We start from the raw sequence: 25,303 nt of genomic DNA on the forward strand, positions 1-25,303 counted from the left end.
CAAGTTTGTGTATCAGGCTGTAGGATGAATGGAAAATGTTCCACATGTTTGTTATGCATGCCAACAAATATTTTCGACTTCTTAAGATTCACTTCAAATAGAACTTTATTCTACCCGGAAGTCCGCTTACGGTATTGAAAATATGTTAGAATACAAGATTGATATGCATGCTTAATGCCATAATTTAAGTTGTGGCGTACATTTTGTATTTTATAACTTACACAATTTGTGTATTATATATTTTTTGCCTTCTTTCGGATTTTTGTTTATTTTAATAGACTGTTGATATGTACAACCGAATGGTTTGTCCTATCTGTATGGCATTTTTTTTAAAGTATTTTTACTATCTTAATATCATATTGAAATAGAAGGCAAACATATCATAGTACTGGTATTTGTTAGATTTCATGTCCTGTAGGAGCCTGTGTTTTGCTGATATATTTAACTCGCACCAGTCAACTTCCAAGCAAGTGTCACACATTACTAGTTGTCACACATTACTTTGGTACTAAATTTTATATTTCAAACTTTCTAATTATATTGACTACTATTGTGTACATATCGTATGCAGCAGGCATATATTTAATTTGTTCAATACTAATAATGATCTCAAAATTAGCTATGAATTTACATGTCCGAAATATTTGTTTACATCTGAAACATGTAAGATTATTAATTTATATTTGTCAATAACCTTTTAATAAAATTAACGGTACCAATTTTCTTGCACCAGATGCGCATTTCGACAATACATGTCTCTTCAAGCTAATGCAAACATCTTACAAGTTCGTTATGCAACTTTTTTCGGTCATATCAGATACACACATAATTTAATTCACCGATCATAGATTGATCACTTATCGTAATTCTCTTTGATAAACGTAACCAATCTGTTATCTAATTTCTGTTATTAATATGAAAGTTGGTACTTTATTTTATAATATTATATCCGATATGTATAACAATAGTCAAGCATGTGTAAGAGTTGGAGCTTCTCTCACTGACCCTTTTAGCATTAAATTAGGTGTAAGACAAGGAGACAACTTGAGTCCTTCATTATTTAAAATTTTTATAAATGACTTCCCATCTTATCTTGACTCCTGCCTGGATGCAGTTTCCCTGCACTCCGAGAAATTAAATTGTTTGATGTATGCAGATGATATTGTGATTATGTCAACATCAGCCACAGGGCTTCAAAGTAGACTTGATCAGCTAGAAAAATATTGTGCTGACTGGTGCCTCAAAGTTAATATTAAAAAGACTAAAGTCATAATTTTTAATAAGGCTGGAAGGAAAATTCAGGCGAATTTTCGACTGCAGAATAACTTGATTGACTGTGTCGCTCATTACAAATATTTGGGTGTTCACTTTACTGCATCTGGAAGTTTTCATCTAGCTAAAACTGAACTTTATAATAAGGCTCTTAAGGCCTACTATAAACTTAGAAAGGATTTTATCAATCTTTCTCCTGGAATAAAATCTTGTGTTCATATTTTTGATCATACCCTTAAACCCATTCTGTTATATAATTCAGAGGTATGGGGAGGTTATAATGTTTCTTGTAATAAATTACAGTCTTCCTTATTTAATCTTGAAAGTATTTTTAAAAATCTTAAGTGTGAGAATCTCCATCTTAAATTTTCTAAGTTTATACTTGGTGTACACAAAAGGAGTGTCAATTTTGCTGTATTATCAGAACTGGGGCGTTTCCCCTTACATTATGATATTGTAAAGTCAATTGAAAAATACTGGTATAGATTTGAAAATCTTACAACTGAATTCAGTCTATTGAAAGATGCTTATAAATGCAGCCAAGAGCTTCACAAATCTAACATAACTTCTTGGTACTCATTTGCTAAGAAAGTATTAGAAGTTTTTGAAATTAAACAAGAAGTAAAACATTTCGGACAATATAAATTTTTGAACATATCTAGCAAATTAATTCACACTAAATATATTAGCAATTGGTATGCTAGCCAAAATAAAGCTTCTGATGGAAAACTGTTTAATTATGTGAAATTTAAGCAGAATTTTGGTTATGAAAATTATCTTTCTTTAATTAAGGACTTTGATTTAAGAAGATCTATATGCAAATTACGTATTTCTGCTCATAAGCTTCAAATTGAAGTTGGACGTTTTTCAAATATTCCACGAAATGAAAGAATTTGCAAAAAATGCTCCTCTGGCTGTGTTGAAGATGAAATCCATTTTTTTAACTAACTGTGAAAATTTTAAATCAGATAGAGATGCTCTCTTTGACTTTGTTTGCCAAAGAATTCCAAATTTTTCTATACTGGATAATCAGCATAAATTTATTTATTTATTAAACTGTGAAGACAATCAGGTCCTTAATGCTGTTGGTAAATTTATTAAAGTGAATATGAGTTAGTAATTGTATTGTTACTGTATGTAAAATAATGTTTGTATCTATGTATCTATCAAATTAATATTCTTTTTCCTTATTCATGTATGCTCTGTATGCCCCTTGTGGGCCCTTAATTGGAAATAAAATATGTTCTGTTCTGTTCTGTTCTGTTGACGAAATGACCAATACAAACTTTGTTGTTAGCAACGCTATTTGGTATTTAAAGATAGATAAATTTATATTCAGGGACTCCGTTTGGATATGCCAACGAGAGCACACGAACTTCGTTCGGATTTTCCATCGCACTCATATACATTGTTTTTGGTTTAAATTAACTAAATTGTAACACTGATACTTTATATTTGGACTTTATTAAATGAATTTGGACTTTACCAATTTGTTTATGTTTTATACTGTATTGAACTGCCGACTTGTGTGTGAATAAAGAGCTAGTACTCCGCATTGTGAATCGTTCCCAAAGATGGAATTCCACTCGAAGCCGTGCTGGCAATATTTATCTAGAAAGATACAAAATCTTTCTTCATACAAGTACCAAAGGTCATAAACTCGGCAATGTTAAACTGAGATGACGAATTTGCTTCGAAAGTTGAACATCGGTGTACTTCATTGCACAGATGCAGCGCTATTAATAAAATATTGGTTGTGGTTCTACTGATACAGGTGGGTTTTTTTTTTTAGCTGCGTGATAAAGACCTTACTGTGAATGATATGTGTAGAGCAGTAATTTACGATTTGTTTATGTGAGTGTGGAGAATTTTTTGTTATCATGAACCAAACTTTGATTCACCTCCAGTTCTTTTTCATTATGATAGGTCAATATATTTCTTAACCCTGACAAGACATTGTAATAGACCCAGAACAACTGCTCAAACTTAAGTTGTACCCTCTCCCCCCCCCCCCCTTTTCCCTTTTCTCTCTCTCCCTCGATGGATGGATCGATCGAAGAGGTATTTATAAAAACATGGATGATATTTCAACAATATTTTATAGTTTATTCAACGGTTCAGGTATAGTTGACTTTCTGCTCTGTCGTACTTTTTTGTATGATTTTCATCGAGGATTTGTACACTATACAAATCCTTGTTTTCATTAAGAATGAACTTACTTTAAGTCTATTCTCGTACATAAAATTTCAAAAGCCATTATTCTCATGTATTATACGTCAATACGAAAAACTTTTCCTCCAAAAAATCAATTCCGATTCAATGGAATATCGATTATCTTATCGTGTCTTTCTTTATCAATAAATAATTATTATTTACCTTAATTGTCACTATTGAATAAATGTTTGGAGTATCAACTAGGTTTGACCCTAGTCACCTTATCATATAATGCACAATTATTCAATATTGACAATAGACTTCGTATCAACTAATTAAGCAGTTAGTCTTTTTTGTACGTTGATATTTCTCAATAGATGAATGACGATATACCTTTTTTTTTTATCATACTGTATGATATTTTCTGATTCCATGTAATATATCATGTATTAATTCGATATTCTTTTATGTTCGTAGTTTATATTATATCACAGAAATGCAGAAAAAGTTAAGCAATATTCACCGTGACATGCACATTTTCTATCAATTATTTCTCTATATTTGTTCCAAAAATTAAGTGTATATCAAATAGAAATATTGATATTTAATGCTTATATCTTAAATAAGAAAAATATAGATTATTAAGGCATCATTTGAAAATTATACAGTAAAATCTGTATTTATTCATATTTGGTAGCACTGGCCTTTTATGAAAAACAACTACATGTAACGATATACAAACACTGTGTCAGATGTATATTTTTTAGCTTATGAAATCTGCCGACAACACACATGCGTGTAACAAAAAAAAGAACGAACTGAATTACAAAAAAATATTCGGAAAGCAAATATGGTATTCGTCAATAGTACGCATTCAAGATAAAGATTATGGTGGCGATTAGTTCTTGAGTAGTTGCTCTCAAACGAGGCGGCGAGATCTTGGACTATTTAGATGTTTCAACAGTTTTTCTTTATACTAATTGGAGTTTTACGATAATAAAATAAGTAGAATATGCATGATTTTCATTCAATAAAACGACAGACAGACAGACAGACAGACAGACAGACAGACAGACAGACAGACAGACAGACAGACAGACAGACAGACAGACAGACAGACAGACAGACAGACAGACAGACAGACTGACAGACAGACAGACAGACAGACAGACAGACAGACAGACAGACAGACAGACAGACAGACAGACAGACAGACAGACAGACAGACAGACAGACAGACAGACAGACAGACAGACAGACAGACAGACAGACAGACAGACAGAAGACAGACAGACAGACAGACAGACAGACAGACAGACAGACAGACAGACAGACAGACAGACAGACAGACAGACAGATAGACAGACATTAAACCGAACTATGCCCTAAGTGAATGTTATTGTTATTGTAACCTCTGATCAATGTTCTCATAGTTAACATATTCCAAATTCGTTTTGTAATGTTTGTTGATTATTGTTGACTAGGAACTTCTTTTTTCATATTGTAACCTCTGATCAATGTTCTCATAGATAACATATTCCAAATTCATTTTGTAATGTTTGTTGATTATTGTTGACTCGGAACTTCTTGTTTCATATTGTAACCTCTGATCAATGTTCTCATAGATAACATATTCCAAATTCGTTTTGTAATGTTTGTTAATTATTGTTGACTCGGAACTTCTTGTTTCATATTGTAACCTCTGATCAATGTTCTCATAGATAACATATTCCAAATTCGTTTTGTAATGTTTGTTGATTATTGTTGACTCGGAACTTCTTGTTTCATAAAACAAATGATAGTGTCAGTGTCATGTTTATGTAGCTGTCTTTCATATAAACAACTCCTTGGTTTCATTGGCACATCCATGGGGATTGTTCCAGGGGTTGGAACCCTCCCCACCTTATCGATTTTTGTTCTATATTATGTAAACGTTTTATGCTGTTTCGTGGATTGACAATTAAATCCCCCTTTCAAAATGGTTGGATCCGTGTCTGGCTCTCGTGCTCTCCTTACAGGACATGTACAGTTTTAAATTGTCTTGGGTGAAACACTGGCCGAGTCAAACTGAAGACTTTTGAAGGGGTATTTCCTGCTCAGTATGCGGCATTTCGGTATAAAATATATAAACGCATTCAAAATCCGACTCAGTATGTCGGTGCAGTACATGTATATAGCCATATATGTATATATAAATAACATAAGTAGAAAAGTTATCGGACTTTTTTTCGCGTCACTGATGAGTCTTTTGTAGACGAAACGCGCGTCTGACGCAAGTACAAAATTTCAATCCCAGTATCTTTGATGATAAAATTGAGATTGAAAATGGGGAATGTGTCAAAAAGACAACAACCCGACCAAAGAGAAAACAAAAACAATGGGTCTTCAATGCAGCGAGAAACTCCCGCACCCGGAGGAGTCCTTCAGCTGGCCCCTAAACAAATTGTATACGTAACAATGTACTAGTTCCGTGATAATGGACGTCATACTAAACTCCGAAATATACACAAGAAACTAAAAGTTAAAATCATACAAGAGTAACAATGGCCAGAGGCTCCTGACTTGGCACAGGCGCAACATTGCGGCGGGGTTAAACTTGTTTTTTTTTATATCTCAACTCTCCCCTATACCTCTAGCCAATGTAGAAAAAAACAAACGCACAACAATTCGCACAGTAAAAAGTCTGAGTTCGATATATGAAAAGGTAACAAAAGAAACCAAAACAAATGATAATAATACATTAATGAACAAAGTACTACCAGCAGTTACTAACATGCCAGCTCCAGACCTTAATTAAACTGATTGAAAGATTATGTCTTCATCATATGAATATCAAGTACAATCCCTCCCGTTAGGGGTTTAGTATTATACCATCATAAAATAGCCAAAATATGCAATCTTTAATAACCTGACAACAGTATCGTACCTATATCCCTTTTTAATAAGTCTGCTTAAAGGTTATGTTAGCTTTTGAGTTGTATGCCGACATTGTTGTGCTTTGTGAAGAATATTACCATAAAACATGAGTTTATTTGTCGTGTAACATGTGCTGCTTAGGACCATTCAGTCATTAGTTTATTTACCACACACGCAGTCAATTCATAATTCAAGATTATACTTTGAATTTTCTGGACCATATACATCATGATATATTATAGATAAGGAGATGTGGTATGATTGTAAATGAAACAACTATCCAAAAGAGCTCAAAGAACATGAAGAGTGACCATATGCATATCAATTTGATTTCAAATAGTTTTAAACTGTTTTATGTATATGCTATAATCGTTAATCCTGTTATATAAATGTTCTTAATCACTAAACTAAGAGCGATGTCAAAAACAAGTATGTAAAAATTGTTTATAGAAATGACCTCGACCCACCTTCGTACTAAATAAGTATAGGTTTTCCCATGACCCAAGCAAGTCAGCAGTAAGCTTTAATCCATCATGTTTTCTTTTTCAATTTAGAAAATGGAATATCAATAAAGATGTGTACTTTTAATATTTTAATCCATTAAGAATACAAATGCAAACATGTTCTCTCAACTCAAAATGTTGTGAAATGTTAGTCATTTTCAAATGAGACTAATACACACACTCTAGTGGTATATATATACTATGTTTGAGATGAATTATAAATATTTATCATAACTCAAGAAATAAATAAATAGAAAATAAATTATTATTCTACAAATTGTCAATTATGTTTGGTCAACCATGTACACAATCTATTTATAAAAGCACATTCACACATAAAATTACACTACCATATAAGGTTAACTTTGATAAAATAGTCCATAGAAACATTGTTATCAACTTACTTAGAATTAGAATGCACAAGTCTAAATAGAACAACCGTAAGCCCCTCTCTCTCACTTCTTTTCCATTATCCGCCCCTTTTGGGAAGCAAACAACCTTACAACCTTGAGTGAGTAAAACAATCATTTTTTACACTAATTCGATAGTAAGCAGTTTTTTTTTTTTATATTTGTACAATTTCTTCTAGGGTTAAAAAATTTCTTCTAGGGTTAAAAAATAGTCAAACACGGACGCATATCAATTAGCCCGTATTTTTTCTTACAGAAGTACATTCAGATCTTATCATATTCTCACAACGTATCTAAAGCCGGCGTTGGTTCAGACTAATAACTGGTTTTGATATGAAGGTTAATAACTATATAGGAAAGCAGAATAAATATAAGATTTATAGATGAGAGGGCCGCACTAGTACAGTAAATTGGACGGATTCTTGATATGAACCAAACAGACAAACAATGCTATTCCCTTGTTTGTCAAGTATAGATGGCGCTGTGTGGTCAACAACATCAGTTTTCTATCTTATGTTTTTCTTCTTAAAAGACCTTTTAAAAAAATCAAATGATCCTAATAGAAGTTTGTAACATATATGGGTGTCAAAATTAAGATTAACTTTAGTGATAATTTATCTGTCAAATTTGAAATAACTTTAAGATTAATTATCATTATCATTACATTAAAATTTAAAAAAAAATTTAATTTCTGATAAAGTTATTAATAAAACCGATATCCTGACAAGCTTGTTAACTTTAGATAAACCTTACGATGATTAGATATGTCGCATGTGCAAGCATTTTAACCATAATATCTGTTCGGGAACATTGTAGTTGGCATTTTACCATTAAATAATTAGACAAAAATTAATGATTCTACCACTTTGCCCTGTAGACTGGATTATTTATTCATTATCGATAGTTCAAATGTAAAATTTTACAAATTTTCTTTGTGATGACAGTCGACACAATATATTTTGGAGTAGGTAACTTTTACTATGTAAGAAAGGGCGTTTGTGTTTATTGTTATTTTAGCCCCAAAGTAAAGTTAAGCTCTGCAGTTTATTGGATTGTACTGTAATAAAATACCAATATCTAGTAGAAATAGCATTGTACTATAGGACCTTGAATTCCTAATTCTATTTTTGTGGCGTCTACCAACATTTATGAATGTGCAAGTATTTTGAAAAAAGAAGATTTAAACATCATCTATGCTTCCATATACAGTAGAATTGTTCATTTTACATTTAGTTATTCTATTGTCATATCAAGTAAGGCATAAACGTTACTTTAGATTTAAAGAATAAATTAATAAGTAAATTATATATGCAGAAAGTAAACATATTAAAGAATTTGGCACAATTCAATATTTACAATAAAGGCACACTTAAAATAAAAGTTTATAAATATTACATTTTGAATGCATATCAAAACTTGATTAAATAATAGGAAGACATAAAAATAGCACATTTTTCTTTGTAACATTTTGTTCCCATGTAATTCCCATGTTATGAAATTATTCAATCTAATAAATTAATATTCTTCTGTTTCTTCCGCTTCGTCCCCTTCGTCGGTGGACTCGACACCAACTTCTTCATAATCTTTCTCCAAAGCTGCCATGTCTTCTCTTGCTTCAGAGAATTCACCTTCCTCCATTCCTTCAAAAGTTGATTTAATTCATGATTTAGTATTAATTATGATTTTTATTATCTATGAATATTAATTTTCCGTCGGTATTTTTCTGTTCGGGACTGTGTAGAGTTTCAGTAATGTCCGTCAAGGGTATATAAGAAATCGGTTTTACGAGGCACAGACAGACGGACGTTTGTGCCAAGTCAACCAACTGATTCTTTATAACGCATTGTATTAATGTTAATGCCCACCAGTCGGCAATACTTGTTCAAAAAATTTTCATCGGGTACGCATGATATCGAAAGATTAGGATGCCAAAAACGAAATATTTTCAAGACTTAGTGTTGATACCAAACAATGGCCCAAATAAAGAAGCTACATAAAAAAAAATATGCTAAATATCGAGCTGCATGTTATTTTTTGTACAATGACATAATTTATAAACTTATAAAGTAACAATGAATCGTTTTAATCTTGTCATTACATGTGGATATCCTAAGTTAGCGGAAGATGTTTGATATTACTGAAGGGTTGTTGATACTTTACCTGTCAAAGGGCGATAAGTCAGATTTGAAATATGAAATTCGCACGACAAATAAAAAAAATCTTTTTTTTATAAAATATCTATAGAGGTACAGAGGGAGGGTTGAGATCTCACACACATGTTTAACCCCGCCGCATTTTCGCGCCTGTCCCAAGTCAGGAGCCTCTGGCCTTTGTTAGTCTTGTATTATTTTTAATTTTCCATTCTCAATTTTACTCCATGTAATAAATTGACAAAACCTTTCTTACATTAATACAAGATTGATGTTTTGTATCAGAATGGAATTAATAAGAATACTAAAAGCACACATAATATCAAAATAGCTTATTTTGTTCATATTAATTACTGATTCGAAATTTAATTAATAAAGTACGCTCATTCAGCCAATTCAATTGAAGTAATTGTTGATAAGATATTATACTCTTCATCTTTATAAAAACGTTATATTACGGAACATCAAGAATTTTTGAAGTTATTGGTTATCGCGATCAACTGTGTATGCTAGATCTTGCTTGCTTGACGTCCAGTGGCATATATTTCTGGCATATTCAAGACAGATACAAATTTACAATGCACAGTAGCTCTGATTTAAGAAGTAGATCGACCAAGATGAATAGCTGGAAATACTAATTGCCACTGCAAAATGAGGGAACGTTGGATATTTTTTTTCTTTTATACTGCACTCGTTCTATTTGAGCAGTCAAAATGCGTTGACTGTATATTTCTATGCCATATACATTCACTGACCTGATATCACTTTTCCTCATGAATATTTAAATAGAAATTGTCGAAATTATATTTAATTATTCATACGACCTCTTCAACCTGTTCTTGTTTCCAATGTAAACAACGATGCGTTTAACGACTCAAACTTGTTTCTTTTGCAATTTTTGGGAAAACATATTTCCCTTATTAATATTTTTTTTGTTTGCAACCTATAAATCATTATGTTTTATGCTTATTGTTGATATTTTGGTCTGCAACTAATTCGTTCATCATTGATTGCGGTAATGATGTACATTTCATCGTGTTTTATATTTCTCCGTCTGTGTGATATGAGGCCTTTTTAAAGGGGGATTTTTCCCAATATTTAAATCAAATAAATAACATTAACACAATAAACAACAATTGAAAATGTTTTTTAGATTGCAGTATAAAGACAATAATAGTGCATTGACTTGACATATCAACGATATAAGGATTCGGCCCGAAACGGGGAAAATGCTCGGCACAGCCTCGCATTTCCCCGTTTCTAAGCCTCATCCTTATATCGTTGATATGTCAAGTCAATGCAATATTATTGTCTATGTAACAGACCATCTACGTAGCACTCTATGAGTTTTTGCAAGGATTTTAAATTAATGTGCTTAGTGTATATTTTTCTTCCTTCACGAAGCATTGGATATTAGGTTCCAAAATTTCCCATGCTAACAAAACGGACTCCTTATTTTAGCAATGGTTTTCTGCATGACGGCATGTCTGCATTTGTACCTAGGTTGGGTAACGCAGTTGTCGGGCTACAGTAATTATCTGAAAATATTATCAGCATATCGGCAGGTACATAGGAATGTAATATTTTCTCCTGGTCGTTATTTATAAATTACCGTTGGTTATCTCAACGAGATTAATTTTCTCTCGCTTGAGCCGTGACGGCGAAAGTGAGAAAAGCAATCGAGTTGAGATGACCAATGATAATCTGTTTATCGATATTTTACCTATGATGACGTTGTTAATTTCATGTTTATGTCATTAACATCGGCACATGTTCCCCTAGTTTCTAGCGATAATTTTTCATATCACTCGACTTCGCTGAGAAAGAAAATTATCAGTCAGCAAGAGCAAAGGAAAAGTTCGTAAAATAGCGATAAAACTAATTACTATCTTTCCTGAATATAATTGCAACTTAGTTTTGAAAAAGATTGACAAAGGCAAGTTATGTATACGTGACTTCAAAGTCATCGGTATGACAGACTTTCAGTTGAAATTAATGATAAACAAACAGATCAACTCTTTATCGAACTTTCGTATTTGTATGCGATACGAATTAGTAGGTAAAACGTATTCTTGGTGAGTTTAATCATCTATATTTCTTCAACAACACATCCGAATTGTTTTAGTCTTATTAAATTTTACCAAATAATTTAATATTTCTGGATCACAAAATGTAAAAAAAGATTAAATTCGTTGGTAAAATTACATTCAAAGTGTTGTTTGAAAAAAAAAACAACTTATGACTTACTATTTTCATTACAATTAATATTTTAGAATTGTACATACCTTCACCAACATACCAATGGACAAAAGCTCTCTTAGCATACATCAGGTCAAACTTGTGATCTAATCTCGCCCACGCCTCGGCTATGGCGGTAGTGTTGCTTAACATACAGACTGCTCTTTGTACCTGAGCTAAATCTCCACCTACAAGGAAAAAAGTCTTACAAAAATACATTTTGCCAAAATCTTTGAATATTCATAATTACGTTAAGGATAATACTTTAAGGAAACGAATAATGTTTAGTTGTTAGAATAGTAAATAATGGCAACTCATAGCACACCAGACTCTTGAAATTAATTTTTATTTGTGGTAAAATCAGAATATCAAAAAGAAACAAATGTTACAAATCTAGTTTGAAGATTTTGTTGAACTATAAAATGAGGAGGTTCAGCTCAATAGGTTAATTTGTATAGTTTATAAATACCATTATAGTGTAATTATTTTAGCAAATATTCTTTATATTACCTGGCACAGTGGTAGGTGGCTGATAGTTGATTCCTACTTTAAAACCAGTCGGGCACCAGTCTACAAACTGAATTGATCGTTTGGTTTTAATTGTGGCAATGGCGGCATTAACGTCTTTTGGTACAACGTCACCACGATATAACATACAACATGCCATATATTTTCCATGACGTGGATCACATTTAACCATTTGATTGCATGGCTCGAAACAGGCATTAGTTATCTCTGATACCGACATAGCTTCGTGGTAGGCTTTTTCAGCTGCAATAAATAAGTTGACAATACAACTTAATATTCATTTGATATATAACATTATCCTGCAGTGAGAAATTCATGCACCGTGCAATTAAAGTAATACACATTAACTTTATTTCTTATAGATATCGACATAGTTTAGACGCGGACCGCAAAGAAGGCACAAAGAATTCAATGGAATCTCTATAACATTTATTTCTAGACCTTACATGTTGATTTCTTCTTCTCGAGTTAGAGAAAACCATCAATCAACGTATTAAAATTGAAACTCAAGGCAGTGAACCTCTCATGAAGTTTTTAGCGATGGAATACATTGTTTATTGATCTTAAATCTAAATATGTGGCATTTTGCTGTCTCTCACGGTAAACTTGGCAATAGAACTGGAGATATAAAATAAAAGTTTAACCTATGATATGTCTTTTATATATATAGCTTTTTTTGAAGAATGTTTGCTTACCTAAAGAGATTTTTTAGTTTTATTTGTTCAAGATTATATTCTCTTTTTAAATTTAGATTAAAGGTTTACATCAACAACAGACAAATGGTTTATACTGCACTTTAGAAAACAATTCATGCAAAAGATTTATGATGACTTATTTCATGAAGAATTACCTGATATGATTGGTGCATAGGTAACCAAAGGGAAATGGATACGTGGATAAGGCACTAAATTGGTTTGAAATTCAGTCAAGTCAACATTAAGAGCACCATCAAAACGTAAAGATGCAGTAATTGAAGAGACAATTTGTCCAATGAGTCGGTTGAGGTTGGTATAGGACGGACGTTCTATATCAAGATTTCTTCGGCATATATCATATATAGCCTCGTTATCAACCATGAATGCGCAATCGGAATGTTCCAATGTTGTATGAGTGGTCAAAATGGCGTTATACGGTTCTACAACGGCTGTTGAAATCTGCAAGTAAAATAAAGAAATACATGTGTTATTAACTTACTTTCTGGTAAATTTAAACGATCATCACCGATTACAAATGCACTATACATAATAGTCAGATCTACAAATATACCTACACAAAGTCTCTTAAAAAAAAACTGTTCAAGAGCATAATGAACAGTCAACAAGAATCAAACACGTTTCATGCATCCAAACGCGATAATTTTGATTAAGTGAAGTTGGAAATTCCAAGATTAAAGTTCATAACTCCCAAATTAAAGTTGATAATTCTAAGATTAATGTTGACAATTCGAAGATTAAAGTCGACAATTTGAAAAATAACTAAAACTTGATAGCCCTAATACGCTTCCGTAGATCTAGGAACAGATGATATCTAACTTAAAATTGTCCATTTACTAGTCTATCTAGTTAATGTACATGTCACTCTAGTATTTACTTACAATATCGGATAAGTTTAAACATTAATTTCGAAATGCGCTTCTGTTGCTGTAAAATCGGTACTGTTAATGACTTTACTTCTTTACCAAGTAAATTCTGCTGAGTTTTCTTATTAGTGTTGACAATAACAACTGAATATTACCTGTGGAGCTGGATATACAGCAAACTCCAGCTTAGATTTCTTCCCATAATCAACAGACAGACGTTCCATCAACAAGGAGGAGAAACCACTTCCCGTACCGCCACCGAAACTGTGAAAGACTAAGAAACCTTGTAAACCAGTACACATGTCAGCCTAAAAAGAAAAACGTAAATGCACTCTTAAAACATATATACATGTAAATGGTTTTAGTTTTTTTGGTTCTAACATGATTTGAAAAGTATTAAAATAAAACGCCAAAAACCCATAATTTTATTCGAAAGAACATTAAAATTACATTATGTGTAAAGACTGCTAAAGAAACTTTAAGGATCGGAGCCAACATGACTTTTTGCGTTTCATTTAGTATTTGAATTAATTTTTTTTAATGTTCCACAAAAGACGTTAAGCTGTCTGTTTCTATGGTATCTCATAAACTTTCTCAAGTTTTCTACTTAAAGATTTACAATATAATTCATCATTTTGTACTACAAATTATTTTTATATCTTTTCTTGATATTCTTTCACATTATGTAATGCAGCTATCATATATTAGCAACATTTGCAGGTTTTTGCAAATCAAATAATAAAGAAAACACGACTAAATTATCAAAGATTCTTCCATAGAGGCATCGGTATTATGATAAGACATTAAAATCAAAACAAGAACTAATTTCTTTCTATTTAGTTGCTTCAGAAATATCGTACTTCTCTTTTCAAGATAGTGTCATTAATCAACCATTAAGTTAAACATATGTTGAGAGAAAATTTTATATAATGAATTAGCTTTTTTTTCTTTTTTTCTGTCTAATCTTTAACATTTCTAAGTTTCCAACCTTGAAAGAATAATTTCGCAATTGGAAAGACATAAATCATTGTCAAATTGATAATTGTTTGTTCTTTGAGTAACGTCCAGTGGCCAATATATTCTGCATATTTAAGTTGTAGTAACTAGGCTACGTCCTGATTTTGATAAAAATTGACATACAACTCTGGCTCATTGAACTGTTACTGAAAATCGAGAAAAAAAATATATGCCTTTATCTCTTTTATCATCTGAAGTATTACTGATTGAATTCTTTCAAAGTAGGTAAATATCCTATTTTGAAGGAATGCAATCATCCGTAATATTTTAGATAATAAAAGATATAAACACATTATTTTTTGTATTTTCAGTTAAAGTTCAAAGAGCCAAGGTTGCATACTCCATTTAAGCAAAATCTGTAATTAATATAAAAAAAAAAGAAGATTGCCAACGTGCAATAAGCCCATTTATTGTTGCTTGACCTTAAGACGATTGTCAAGACGATCCACATTGCAGAACCCAATTGTTTAATTTACTTCTTATTTTTGACGTTTGGCAAACAATCAATCAAATATTCAATGTACTGTTGAAGTTAAATTTTAAATGTCTAACACGGACTTCCAAGTTAGATCTTCTCTTTCACGGACCTTAACAATTGAGTTGAACAAATAAGACATGGGTGTATGTTTTATATTTACAATGAGTGTTTTGTTGCCTCATATGAATATACCCAGACATACATGTATACTCAAACATATATTTCTGGTTATCTCGCTACTTACCATTTTTCGTATTTTATCTAGCACCAAATCAACAATTTCTTTGCCGACGGTATAGTGTCCCCTAGCATAGTTGTTAGCAGCATCTTCTTTGCCACTAATTAGTTGTTCTGGATGGAAAAGTTCTCTGTATGATCCGGTACGCACTTCATCTACAATTGGATCCAAGAATACATATTTTTAATGAACTGTGCATGTCTGAGTTAATTGTAAAACGCACCTTTGTTTTCTTCACCATAATTATTATTAACAAAGCAAAAAAAGAAGAAGATAGTAAAACCAAGTGATAAAGATAACATTTCAAAGCAATATATATGGAAGTTAAAAAGCTTTATATCTATTAAATATCTAATATTTCTTCAGAGAAAAGATACTATATTTTTTATCCAGTTTTGTCATTGTTGGATTTTGGGGATTTTAAAGAAGACCACCATGTAAGATCTTTCATCCAACGTTAAAACAATATATTAAATGCTGAGCGAGTAAAACATTAACGAAGTCTTTCTAGATTCATGTGATGATATATAAATATCAGAATTATCTGCAAAAAAAGACTTGCCCCAACTTCACACTATAAAAATAATACAAGCCTTTAGACATTATACATACCTACAACACTCGGTTCAAGGTCAACATATATAGCTCTTGGTACATGTTTGCCATGGCTGGTTTCGTTGAAAAATGTGTTGTATGACTCGTCACCGCTCGACATAATTGCCTTTTCATCTTGCATGGTTCCATTAGGCTGGATGTTGTGTTCTAAACAATACAGTTCCCAGCATGCATTGCCAATCTGAACGCCTGCTTGACCAACATGGATTGATATGCATTCTCTCTGAAAAAAGAAAGACAATGTTAAGATTTCTATTGTTAAGATTGCAAATATTAAAACCGGTTTATTCCTTCTTTTTTTTTATCTCCTTACAGGAGAATACTTTGTAGGTACTATGGTTACGATCTTACAAAAATAAATTTTCACCGTAATTTGGAATTCACGTTTAGACGTCATGTCGAAACCATAGCAAAATTTGAGTGCAGCGATATTCGCAATTACCGTACGGATAGGAAATTTATGCTTGAGGAAAAAAAAAATTATTACGCAACCAAAACATCTGTCTGTTAACTTTATTTCGAAACAAATCATCTGGCATTCGTTGTCACTTTATTGAAAATGATCTCCTGTCTAACCCAGCAGTCGACAGAACGTGCCTGGCGCGTGGAACATACATTTCACAGCTCTTGAAAGGCTCTTCGGATTATTTCATGATAATGCATTAAGCAAGTCATAAATACCATAACATTACAATAATTATAGTTACAACGTAAAATTATGGCTCTTGTAATTAAGTGTTTTGTGCTATCGATATAAAAAATGCATATCAAAAGGAAGCGATTAGCAATGTTTACTTAAAGGCAGGTTTTTGATCATCATAATATACTTGATGGCGATGCAGTATGACTAACAGAACTATAGCAATTATAATTCCTTTGTATATTTAGGATGATGATAAAAAAGAGTTGTTCAAAAATACATGTCAATTTGATATTGACTTTCTTAAACCATGCAGAGTGCAAATAACATGATTTAATGTGGGACTCCTGAAATAAAGAGCATATGCCTCAACTATGCAGATGAGTTTTCTCATTCGGGATAATCTTCCTGACAATCTGCATGAAATGCGTGCATTTTGAAGGAATCAAGATGTTTTTAAAAACCACATAGCAAAACTCCATAGTTTAGAATAAATACTTTGCTATATTTTTGAAAGTTCCATAATGAGATGTAACACTATTCTGTTGACACATGAAATAGGGCGTTAAGTTGAATCTAATTGTGAGAACGAGTTGCCATGACAAATCTATCTGTTTTTACGTTGTTTCAATGGTGTTTTCAAACGTAGTTTAATGCAGTAAAATGATCTGATGCGTTAATGTGTGAATCTCCTGTATAAATGTTATTACAGACGTTAATTTCCTTTGTATGTTTATAGAGAGTTTACTTAAGATTTTTTCCTATAATAAATGCAATTATTTCGCACATGCACATGCCGTAAAATGTGAATATTATAATACAGGTACAGTTGTTTCTCAGACATCATCTGGGACAGGAATAGATCCATTGTGAATTCTTATCTTTTCTATTTAATATATACCTATTGCTGTTGTCTATCATGATCTTGGAAGAAACAGACAAATATTATCTTTCAATGACTTTTACTTACACTATAAATATTATATTTCATATGAATTTTGTTTGATCTTTTTCATTTGTATGTTTTCTGTTGGTACAGTTGCACAGTGTACATGTCATCAAAATAATTCCCCCACACCTTATAGTGTTAAATATTGAGATAAGAAAATTGTTTGATAGCGTTGAGAAACTAAATAAAAATTTCCGACTGTGAAAAAAAGAGAACCAATACACCTACCCTCCCCTTTTTTTTAAAAAAGTTAAATGGTTGCTACCTTATATATATTGACGTTGGTCAAAGTAACTCCTGACCAAAATGACAATCAATGTATACGTGCTGCTTATCTATTCTTTTTTTCATGGTAAAACAAGAACACATTTAATAAGTGACAAAGTTGCAATATACCAAGGAAATTTTAATTACACGTTATATGAAAATTAAACAAAGTGGATCCATGCCTCAAGTGTTTGTTCTAAAGTCACTTATACATACTAATTTTTGCTTATCAACGTAACGGTTATATATAATAAGAGAAACTTGTAAAACAAAGATGTGCCAGTCTCGTCTTCCTTTAATTGATATTTTATAACAACGAAAGTGAATGTCTTGCCAGGTTTTATAAAATACATAAATTTTATACACGTCAGATCAGAAACATGGTTGCTGCTCCAAACAAATAAATCAAAACTGATAGTTTGCAGAGAATAAGAGAAACTGATTCTGACATTTCTGAAATTTTCTTTATTGATTGGATGATTCATACAGTTTACTTGTTAATTTGAATAAAATTTAAAAAATAAGGTATCGTTATCAAATTTTAAGTATTTTTAGATTGTGAAAAGTCTAAAAAAAAAGAAGAGAAGACTATATGGCTTTTAATTAAACACATATACCTATTAAAGTTGCTGAAATGTCCTAAATCCTTGTTTTAGTTTAAATAAAAACACTCCTCACGGATGTGTGGTTTACAATCAAACAAAAATTGTGAGGCTTAAAATGCCGTCAAAATTTTTGGTATATATATATGTATGATTAGCCTGTGATTTTCTTTTTGCAGTGTGCTTTTTGTCTTGCTATTTTGTACATATATGAATTTTGACAGTCTTCTTTGTTATGCTTCTTGTCTTGCTGATCGGCTGGTAGTTTCGGAAGTTTGATCCCACGCAATTTAAAAAAAGACAACAGACGCGTGCTTTCCGCAACAGATATATAACAAACTTAATTCCCTAAAGAAGTCTGAAAATGATTTATCACTTTATCCTAAAATAAGATTTCAAACTGCTGTAATCATTTTGCAATTATCATAATATGAAGATGAAAATAAGTTATATCACATCGGGCTAACGGCCTTGTGGGTATATATAACACGTATACTAGTACCTTTCAGTTTACAACACAATATCAAGTCAATTTTACCTCACTATATTGAATATTACAAAAATTATGCAATACCACCATCAAGGCTGTCTGCTTTTACCTATTACACAATTCAGAAAATGATTTGAAACTGGCAAGTAGATTAAACGATTAACGCGAATGATACAATGTGCTAAATATATTATAGAATTCTTGACATCAATGTAATTACTCGGATATTAGTCGAAATTAGTGATGAAAGTTGAAGAAAACTACAGTAAACCCAAATGTGTAAAAATGTTTGATATATATTTGTTTTAGTATAAGTGTTTCTGCGAGCGAATCTGCGAGGAATTAGCGGTGCAGTAGATGTGCATTTCTCCCCCGAGTGTTTCTTGCCTATGTAGTTAATGTATGATATATATTCTGCAAGTGCTTTTAAACGAAGATAAAGTACAGCTAATGAGATTTCGATCTATTGTAAAGAACATTAAGATGATGCGATTCCCACTTTCTCACGCTTTATTCGGTTAAATTTACTGAGGCTTAAGCTCGAGGGCACAGTTCAGTTGAAATAAGGCTAAAGTGTTTCAGTTTTGTAGAAGTGTTTAATAATTTGTATTGTCCCGAATGGCATTGATGTCAGCGAAAATGACTGCTAATCACGAATTATTAGCGCGAAAAAGAGCAAAACCTTATTTTTGTTTGCTTGAAGTGTACTTCAAAACAATAATTTTGATCTCGATTTGACCTCAACAAGATTTTAAAATTAGAATTTGCATACCTTTATTTTTCTGTAACATAGTACATAAAATTTAAAAAATACTGTCAAATTATATCATATAAGTGGGAAATCATGCAATTTCAATCTGTTACAGATCTTTCAGCAGAAGTTAAGCGATTTATAAAAGTTTACAAGATTTCAGGAAATATTTATAAACCCATTTTACGCTGCAAAAATTAATCATTTTTACAGACATTGTTTGATAACACATTATTTTTCTTCCACCTTCTTTTTGTCCTTGTGTATTACACTCTCACTGCTAAATCAATTGATGTGTTGTTACCGAATACACAATTACAAGATACCAAAATTGATTAATGTACTATTATTGCAGACGTTTTACAATATTTAGCTTTCTAAAAAGCTTTAAGTCTGGCTTGTAATTATAACAAATTACCAGTTATTGTACGAAAAACACAGTTAGACTTTCAACGTACCTTTGGGAGAAGATGCGTGAAATCAATAAACCGCTGTTTTCATTATATTTATAATTATTTGTTCGCGTCCTAAATATGCATGAAATATTTGCCATTGAACGTTAAGCAAAAAGCAATTAATCAGGATCAATCAGAAAAGCTTCGTAAAGGGCAGGCACGTGTTACCAGTGAAAAATCGGAATTATTTTTCTGAACTTTTGATGTAATTGATATTTCGTACGGTATAGTTCCTGTATAGTGTCATAATTGGCTCACGAGGATCCCAGATTGTGTCATTATGGGCTCATGAGGTTCCTAGATTGTGTCATTGTCATTGGACTCATGTAAATCCTGTATTGTCTCATTTTTGGATCCTGTGATTCCTAGATTGTGTCATTATGGTCTCAGAAAGTTACAAGATTGTGTTAGTATAGTCTCATGCCGTTCCTATATTATGTCATGATTGGCCCATGAAGTTTCTAGGTTGTGTAAGTATAGTCTCATGACGTTCCTAGATTGTGTCATTATGGTCTCAGAAAGTTCCAAGATTGTGTTAGTATAGTCTCATGGCATTCCTATATTGTGTCATTATGGGCTCGTGAAGTTTCTAGGTTGTGTCATGATGAGGTCTATAAAGTTCTTTTATTGTGTCAAAAGACTCATTATGGTCTCATAATGATTAAGTTCATAGATTGTGCATGTATGGTCCCAGAAAGTTCCAAGATTGTGTCAGTATGAGCCCATGAAGTTCCTAGATTGAGTAATCATGGATTCCTGAAGTACCTAGATTGTGTCATAATGGTCTAAAGAATTTCCTTGTTTGTGTCATAATGAACTCATGAAGGAACAAGATTGTTTTAAAATGGTCTCATGGCTTTCCTTTATTGTGTCATAATGAGCTCTAGAAGTTCCTAGATTTTGTCATTATTCGGCTTATGAAGTTCCTAGATTGTGTCATTATTGGGCTAACGAAGTTCCAAGATTGTGTCATTATTGGGCTCACGAAGTTCCAAGATTGTGTCATTATTGGGCTCATGAAGTTCCTAGATTGTGACATACATTGACATTATGGTATCACAAAACTGCTTTATTATGGGCTCATGTACATTGTAGTTCAGAAATTGTGTCACTATGAGCTCATGAAGTTGGTAGATTGTCTGTTTATGAACTCATAGGCCGAGTTCACTTGAAACTCTAGAATCGACTTCAGAGTTTCAAGGGTATCACCTGAACGCACTAGAGTTGCTTTTCGGAACAACTCTAAGTAACTCTAGGGTGAGGCCCTGACCACGCATAAAAAAAGGAAATAATCTCATTGGTTTGACGTCATTCAAGGATTTCCCTGGCTCGGTGAGTGTTGGAACCAGAATACGAGGGGTCAACTCGAGTGGTTCAAGTAAACTCGGATTATTGAAACCCGAGTAGGTAAAGTTAACTCGAGAGGTTTAAGTGAACTCGGCCATGTAGTTTGTAAAATGTCTCATTATGAACTCATGTAGTTCATATATATTGTCTTATCATAGACTCATGCTAGGTTCAAAATTGTCTAACTGTTAAAACATTCTACTGATCCTTTCTCTAGCATACACTTAAAGAGACATACTAAGTACAAATTAAAATTGACACCTCTTATCTGTAGAAAGTAAAACTTACTATATTATCTTTTCAGCAGAACAGATGTTTGTTCACTACATCTTAACATAATTATTGCAATCAGATGTTACTCTGAAGATATATCACCACAAAGAAAATTCTTGCAAGTTTAGATGTAGGCAATTTTCAGGTGTTTCATCTAATACATATAAAATTTGTTTCTGTAATTCGTAATTAAGATTAGTTTGTTATTTCAAGGAATTCTAGTAGAAATCGTTTGCAAAACTAAGGGATGACATCAAAAGTTCAATGAAGGATAAAAAACTTAATTCACATAGTTGTTTCACTAGCCCCCCCCCCCCCCACCCCCTTCTTAACTTAATTTGGAAAAAATTGATTGACCCATATGGATAAATGTAAAAATCAATGTCGGATAACCAAATCTTGCAGCAGTTCAACCCCCCCACCCCCAAACTATTTGAATTAAGTTTTTTTTATCTTACATTGATCTTTTGATGTTGTCCCTAACCGAGTTTGAATTTAGAGATGTCGATTTTTAGTAAGTAAAGGATGACGGTTCAATTTTCTTTTAAAGATATTTTTGCTTACATAAGTAGGGTTGTTAATTTCTGACTGACCAGAAACACGTTGAAGAGTTGTTATTAACGGGAAAGGACAGTAAAAAGGGGGGATCAGTTGTCCAATACCATGCAATGATAGTTATTTATCTTGTGCTGTATTAATTGAATCTGAACTAAGAGATATCGCTTGAGTATTTAGGATTAATATTCATTTTTTTTTTTACATTCTTGATATATAGCTATTTGTATACATTGACAGAGTTGGGTTTTCTTATGGACAGAAAACACGTTGACGAAATATAAGAAACGAAAGAAAATTCGTAATCGAACAATTACTGAAAAAATGCAGTTGGATGGATAGAAAAAAAAGGGGGGGGGGGTCCTATATAGATCCGTTTTCATGTAATAATAATTGTTATTTATCTTTTAATTAGAGATCTAGATTTGGGAAACGATTACTTTTTAATTTTCTTTTTCATTCTTTATATATATATATACAGCTATATGTAAACTTTATCAGGATTGTTTGTTTTGGGCTAAAGAGTTGTAAGAAAAGTAGCAGAACTAGAAAAGAGGGGGAACTATTCTAAATGGATCAAGGTTATCTAATTATAAAATGGTGATGGAATAAACAAAATTCATGCTTATCAAGTTTATAGTACCGGACCGTGTTTTATGTTCATAATATAAAAAATAAACGTGTAACTCGAATATCAAGTAATTGATTAAAATTATTTGAAAATCATGTTAATTACGAGAAAATATGTTCCCTTACCATTTTTCTTTGTCTGATATTTTTCTGTTTCTCCTCTTTTAGATTAGCAGTACGTTGTAGCCGAGGCGAGTGAAGAACCACATACAACTAACGCACCTTTGTCTAGGATCTCCGTTTTTACAATACTAGTGATGATGTCATCAAAGCTGAATCATGATGATTTGCAGACGAGTAAAAGTTTGAGTGTAAAACTGATATTTTCTGAACGTTAGTCACGATGCATAATCAATATGCAATACTCTGATCAGGATGTGCAATTGATATGATAGGAAATAATCTTTTCTGTAATAATACTTCCACGGTCCACGGCAATATATTATATCAGGGTGGATCCTGTATTTTTGAAAGGGGGTGCGTGATTATATAAAACCGAAGGAAAAAAATGGAAGGTTTATTGTTGAAAAAATATATATATGTTTCAATCAAATGGGGAGAGTGGCATTCGATTTGTTCCCGAATCAACCACTATATACAGTCAGGTATCTTTAAAACAAATGTTTTCAGCAAAAACTGAAATACTGACAAATATTTAAAAAAAAATCAACTCTATTATCTTCTTTTGAAAAACAAACAAAAGTTTTGGGGTCATTTGGATCTGTTTGTGGTAGGGTGGGCGGTTTAAGACACAAGACTACTAGTGCCCTTATATATTGCACCTGTCATTTGATTTTTATATGATATATAGTAAGTGGGTCATCGGTAAAAGGAAATGTTAGGTTCACATTTATATGACAGCAAACAAAACATACAAAAAATACCCGTGTGTCCGTGATTTGGTTGCGACATGAAGAGAATTGTACACAGAATGCTTTTAAGACAATTCTTAAAATCAGATGATAGGATGGAAGAAAGAACAGAACTTAACATGCCACATATATTTCTTATGTTGAAATAACACTTCTATAAAGTTTCTTAAAATCGTTTCATGTTCCGAACCATTTCTTTTAAATTTACATTAATATGATAATATTGGTGCAGATGGCAATCAAGGCTACCTTAGTTTAATATAAAATGCATATTTGTTTATTGAAATGTTCCTTGTTTTATTATTCTATAACAACTGAAAAAAACTGGTATATATGCCCATCTCTGTATTGCAGTGAAACATAAAAGTTTTTAGCTGATCTACTTCTATCCCATTTGACTTGCATTATGGCAATAATTCAAATGCTTTTCTCTTTCTTAACCCAGTATTCTTAGCAAACTAAGAAATCGATCATTTTTGTATCAGAATGAAGGATGCATGCATATATTTGTAAAAAAAATCTGAAATACCTATTTAGCTAGGACTCATATATCCAAAAAGATGATTATGATGATAACGTCCAGTGGCAAATATTACATGTAAATCAGGACGAAAACATGTTTCTAACTGTGATAGTAATATGAACTCTACTTTTGTACAAAACTAAAATTATAATCCGTAATTTGAACGGGCTAGTTTGCAAGGTAACAGTCGGCATGAATACTTGTTACTCTATACCCGGGCACATTATTCCGACATAAAGTCCGACATTGTATCGTGTGCTAATCGGGGAAGCTGCATATACATGTTCCAAGCCAACGGGTTGACTCAGCCGGGGATCGAACCAACCAACAACACTTGAGGCGAGTTTGCTATCATTAGACCAATGAGTCGTTTCCAAAATGATGAAGCTCTATAATTGCAATGCGAACATGTTATTTTTGACTGGATATTTTTAGATATCAGTATTATAACTCTTTTTGTTTTGTATTTTCAAAAGCTCTTGTATGTGGAAGGGGTACACGTGATTATTTTTAACTTTAATACTGGATAAATGGTAAAAATTTAGGGAATGTTGACTGAAAGTATTATAATTTGATTTGAGATATTGAACGTTCTTAAAAATATAAACATTGTTGAATTAATTTTATTACGTCAAATTGGCACCATATGCTACGGCTATAAAAGAACTAAAAACCACAACTAATCGACTATTAAGACAAGATTCAAAGGTATCGCCAGCAAAAATTCAAATAATCAAATCTTCAAAATATAAATTTACAGTAGTCTCCCTTATCATAAGATATTCGTACTTTTTATTGAAATCGTTGGCACGAGAAATACATATGCATACGGATATCGAAACATTTGTCAT

The 25,303-nt window shown here is 32.1% G+C and overlaps 1 protein-coding gene across 2 annotated transcripts; it reads right to left on the reverse strand.

Annotated features, from left to right (window-relative positions):
- Window positions 1-6,919: 6,919 nt before the first annotated feature.
- Window positions 6,920-23,368, reverse strand: LOC139487211 (tubulin alpha-3 chain-like). Of its 2 annotated transcripts, none has more exons than XM_071272152.1 (8): window positions 23,184-23,368; window positions 16,096-16,321; window positions 15,490-15,638; window positions 13,906-14,058; window positions 13,022-13,325; window positions 12,154-12,414; window positions 11,691-11,831; window positions 6,920-8,895 (listed from the first exon to the last, which is right to left on the reverse strand). In XM_071272152.1, the coding sequence occupies exons 1-8, from the start codon at window positions 23,184-23,186 to the stop codon at window positions 8,771-8,773; spliced, it is 1,362 nt and encodes a 453-aa protein (XP_071128253.1). In that variant the 5' UTR covers window positions 23,187-23,368; the 3' UTR covers window positions 6,920-8,770. The 2 variants fall into 2 exon arrangements, with proteins under 2 accessions (XP_071128253.1, XP_071128252.1); XM_071272151.1 differs by lacking the exon at window positions 23,184-23,368 and adding an exon at window positions 16,466-16,544.
- Between the last annotated feature and the right edge of the window lie 1,935 nt (window positions 23,369-25,303).

The sequence above is a fragment of the Mytilus edulis genome, chromosome 1 (genome assembly GCF_963676685.1).
Source record: "Mytilus edulis chromosome 1, xbMytEdul2.2, whole genome shotgun sequence".
NCBI classification, from domain to species: domain Eukaryota; kingdom Metazoa; phylum Mollusca; class Bivalvia; order Mytilida; family Mytilidae; genus Mytilus; species Mytilus edulis.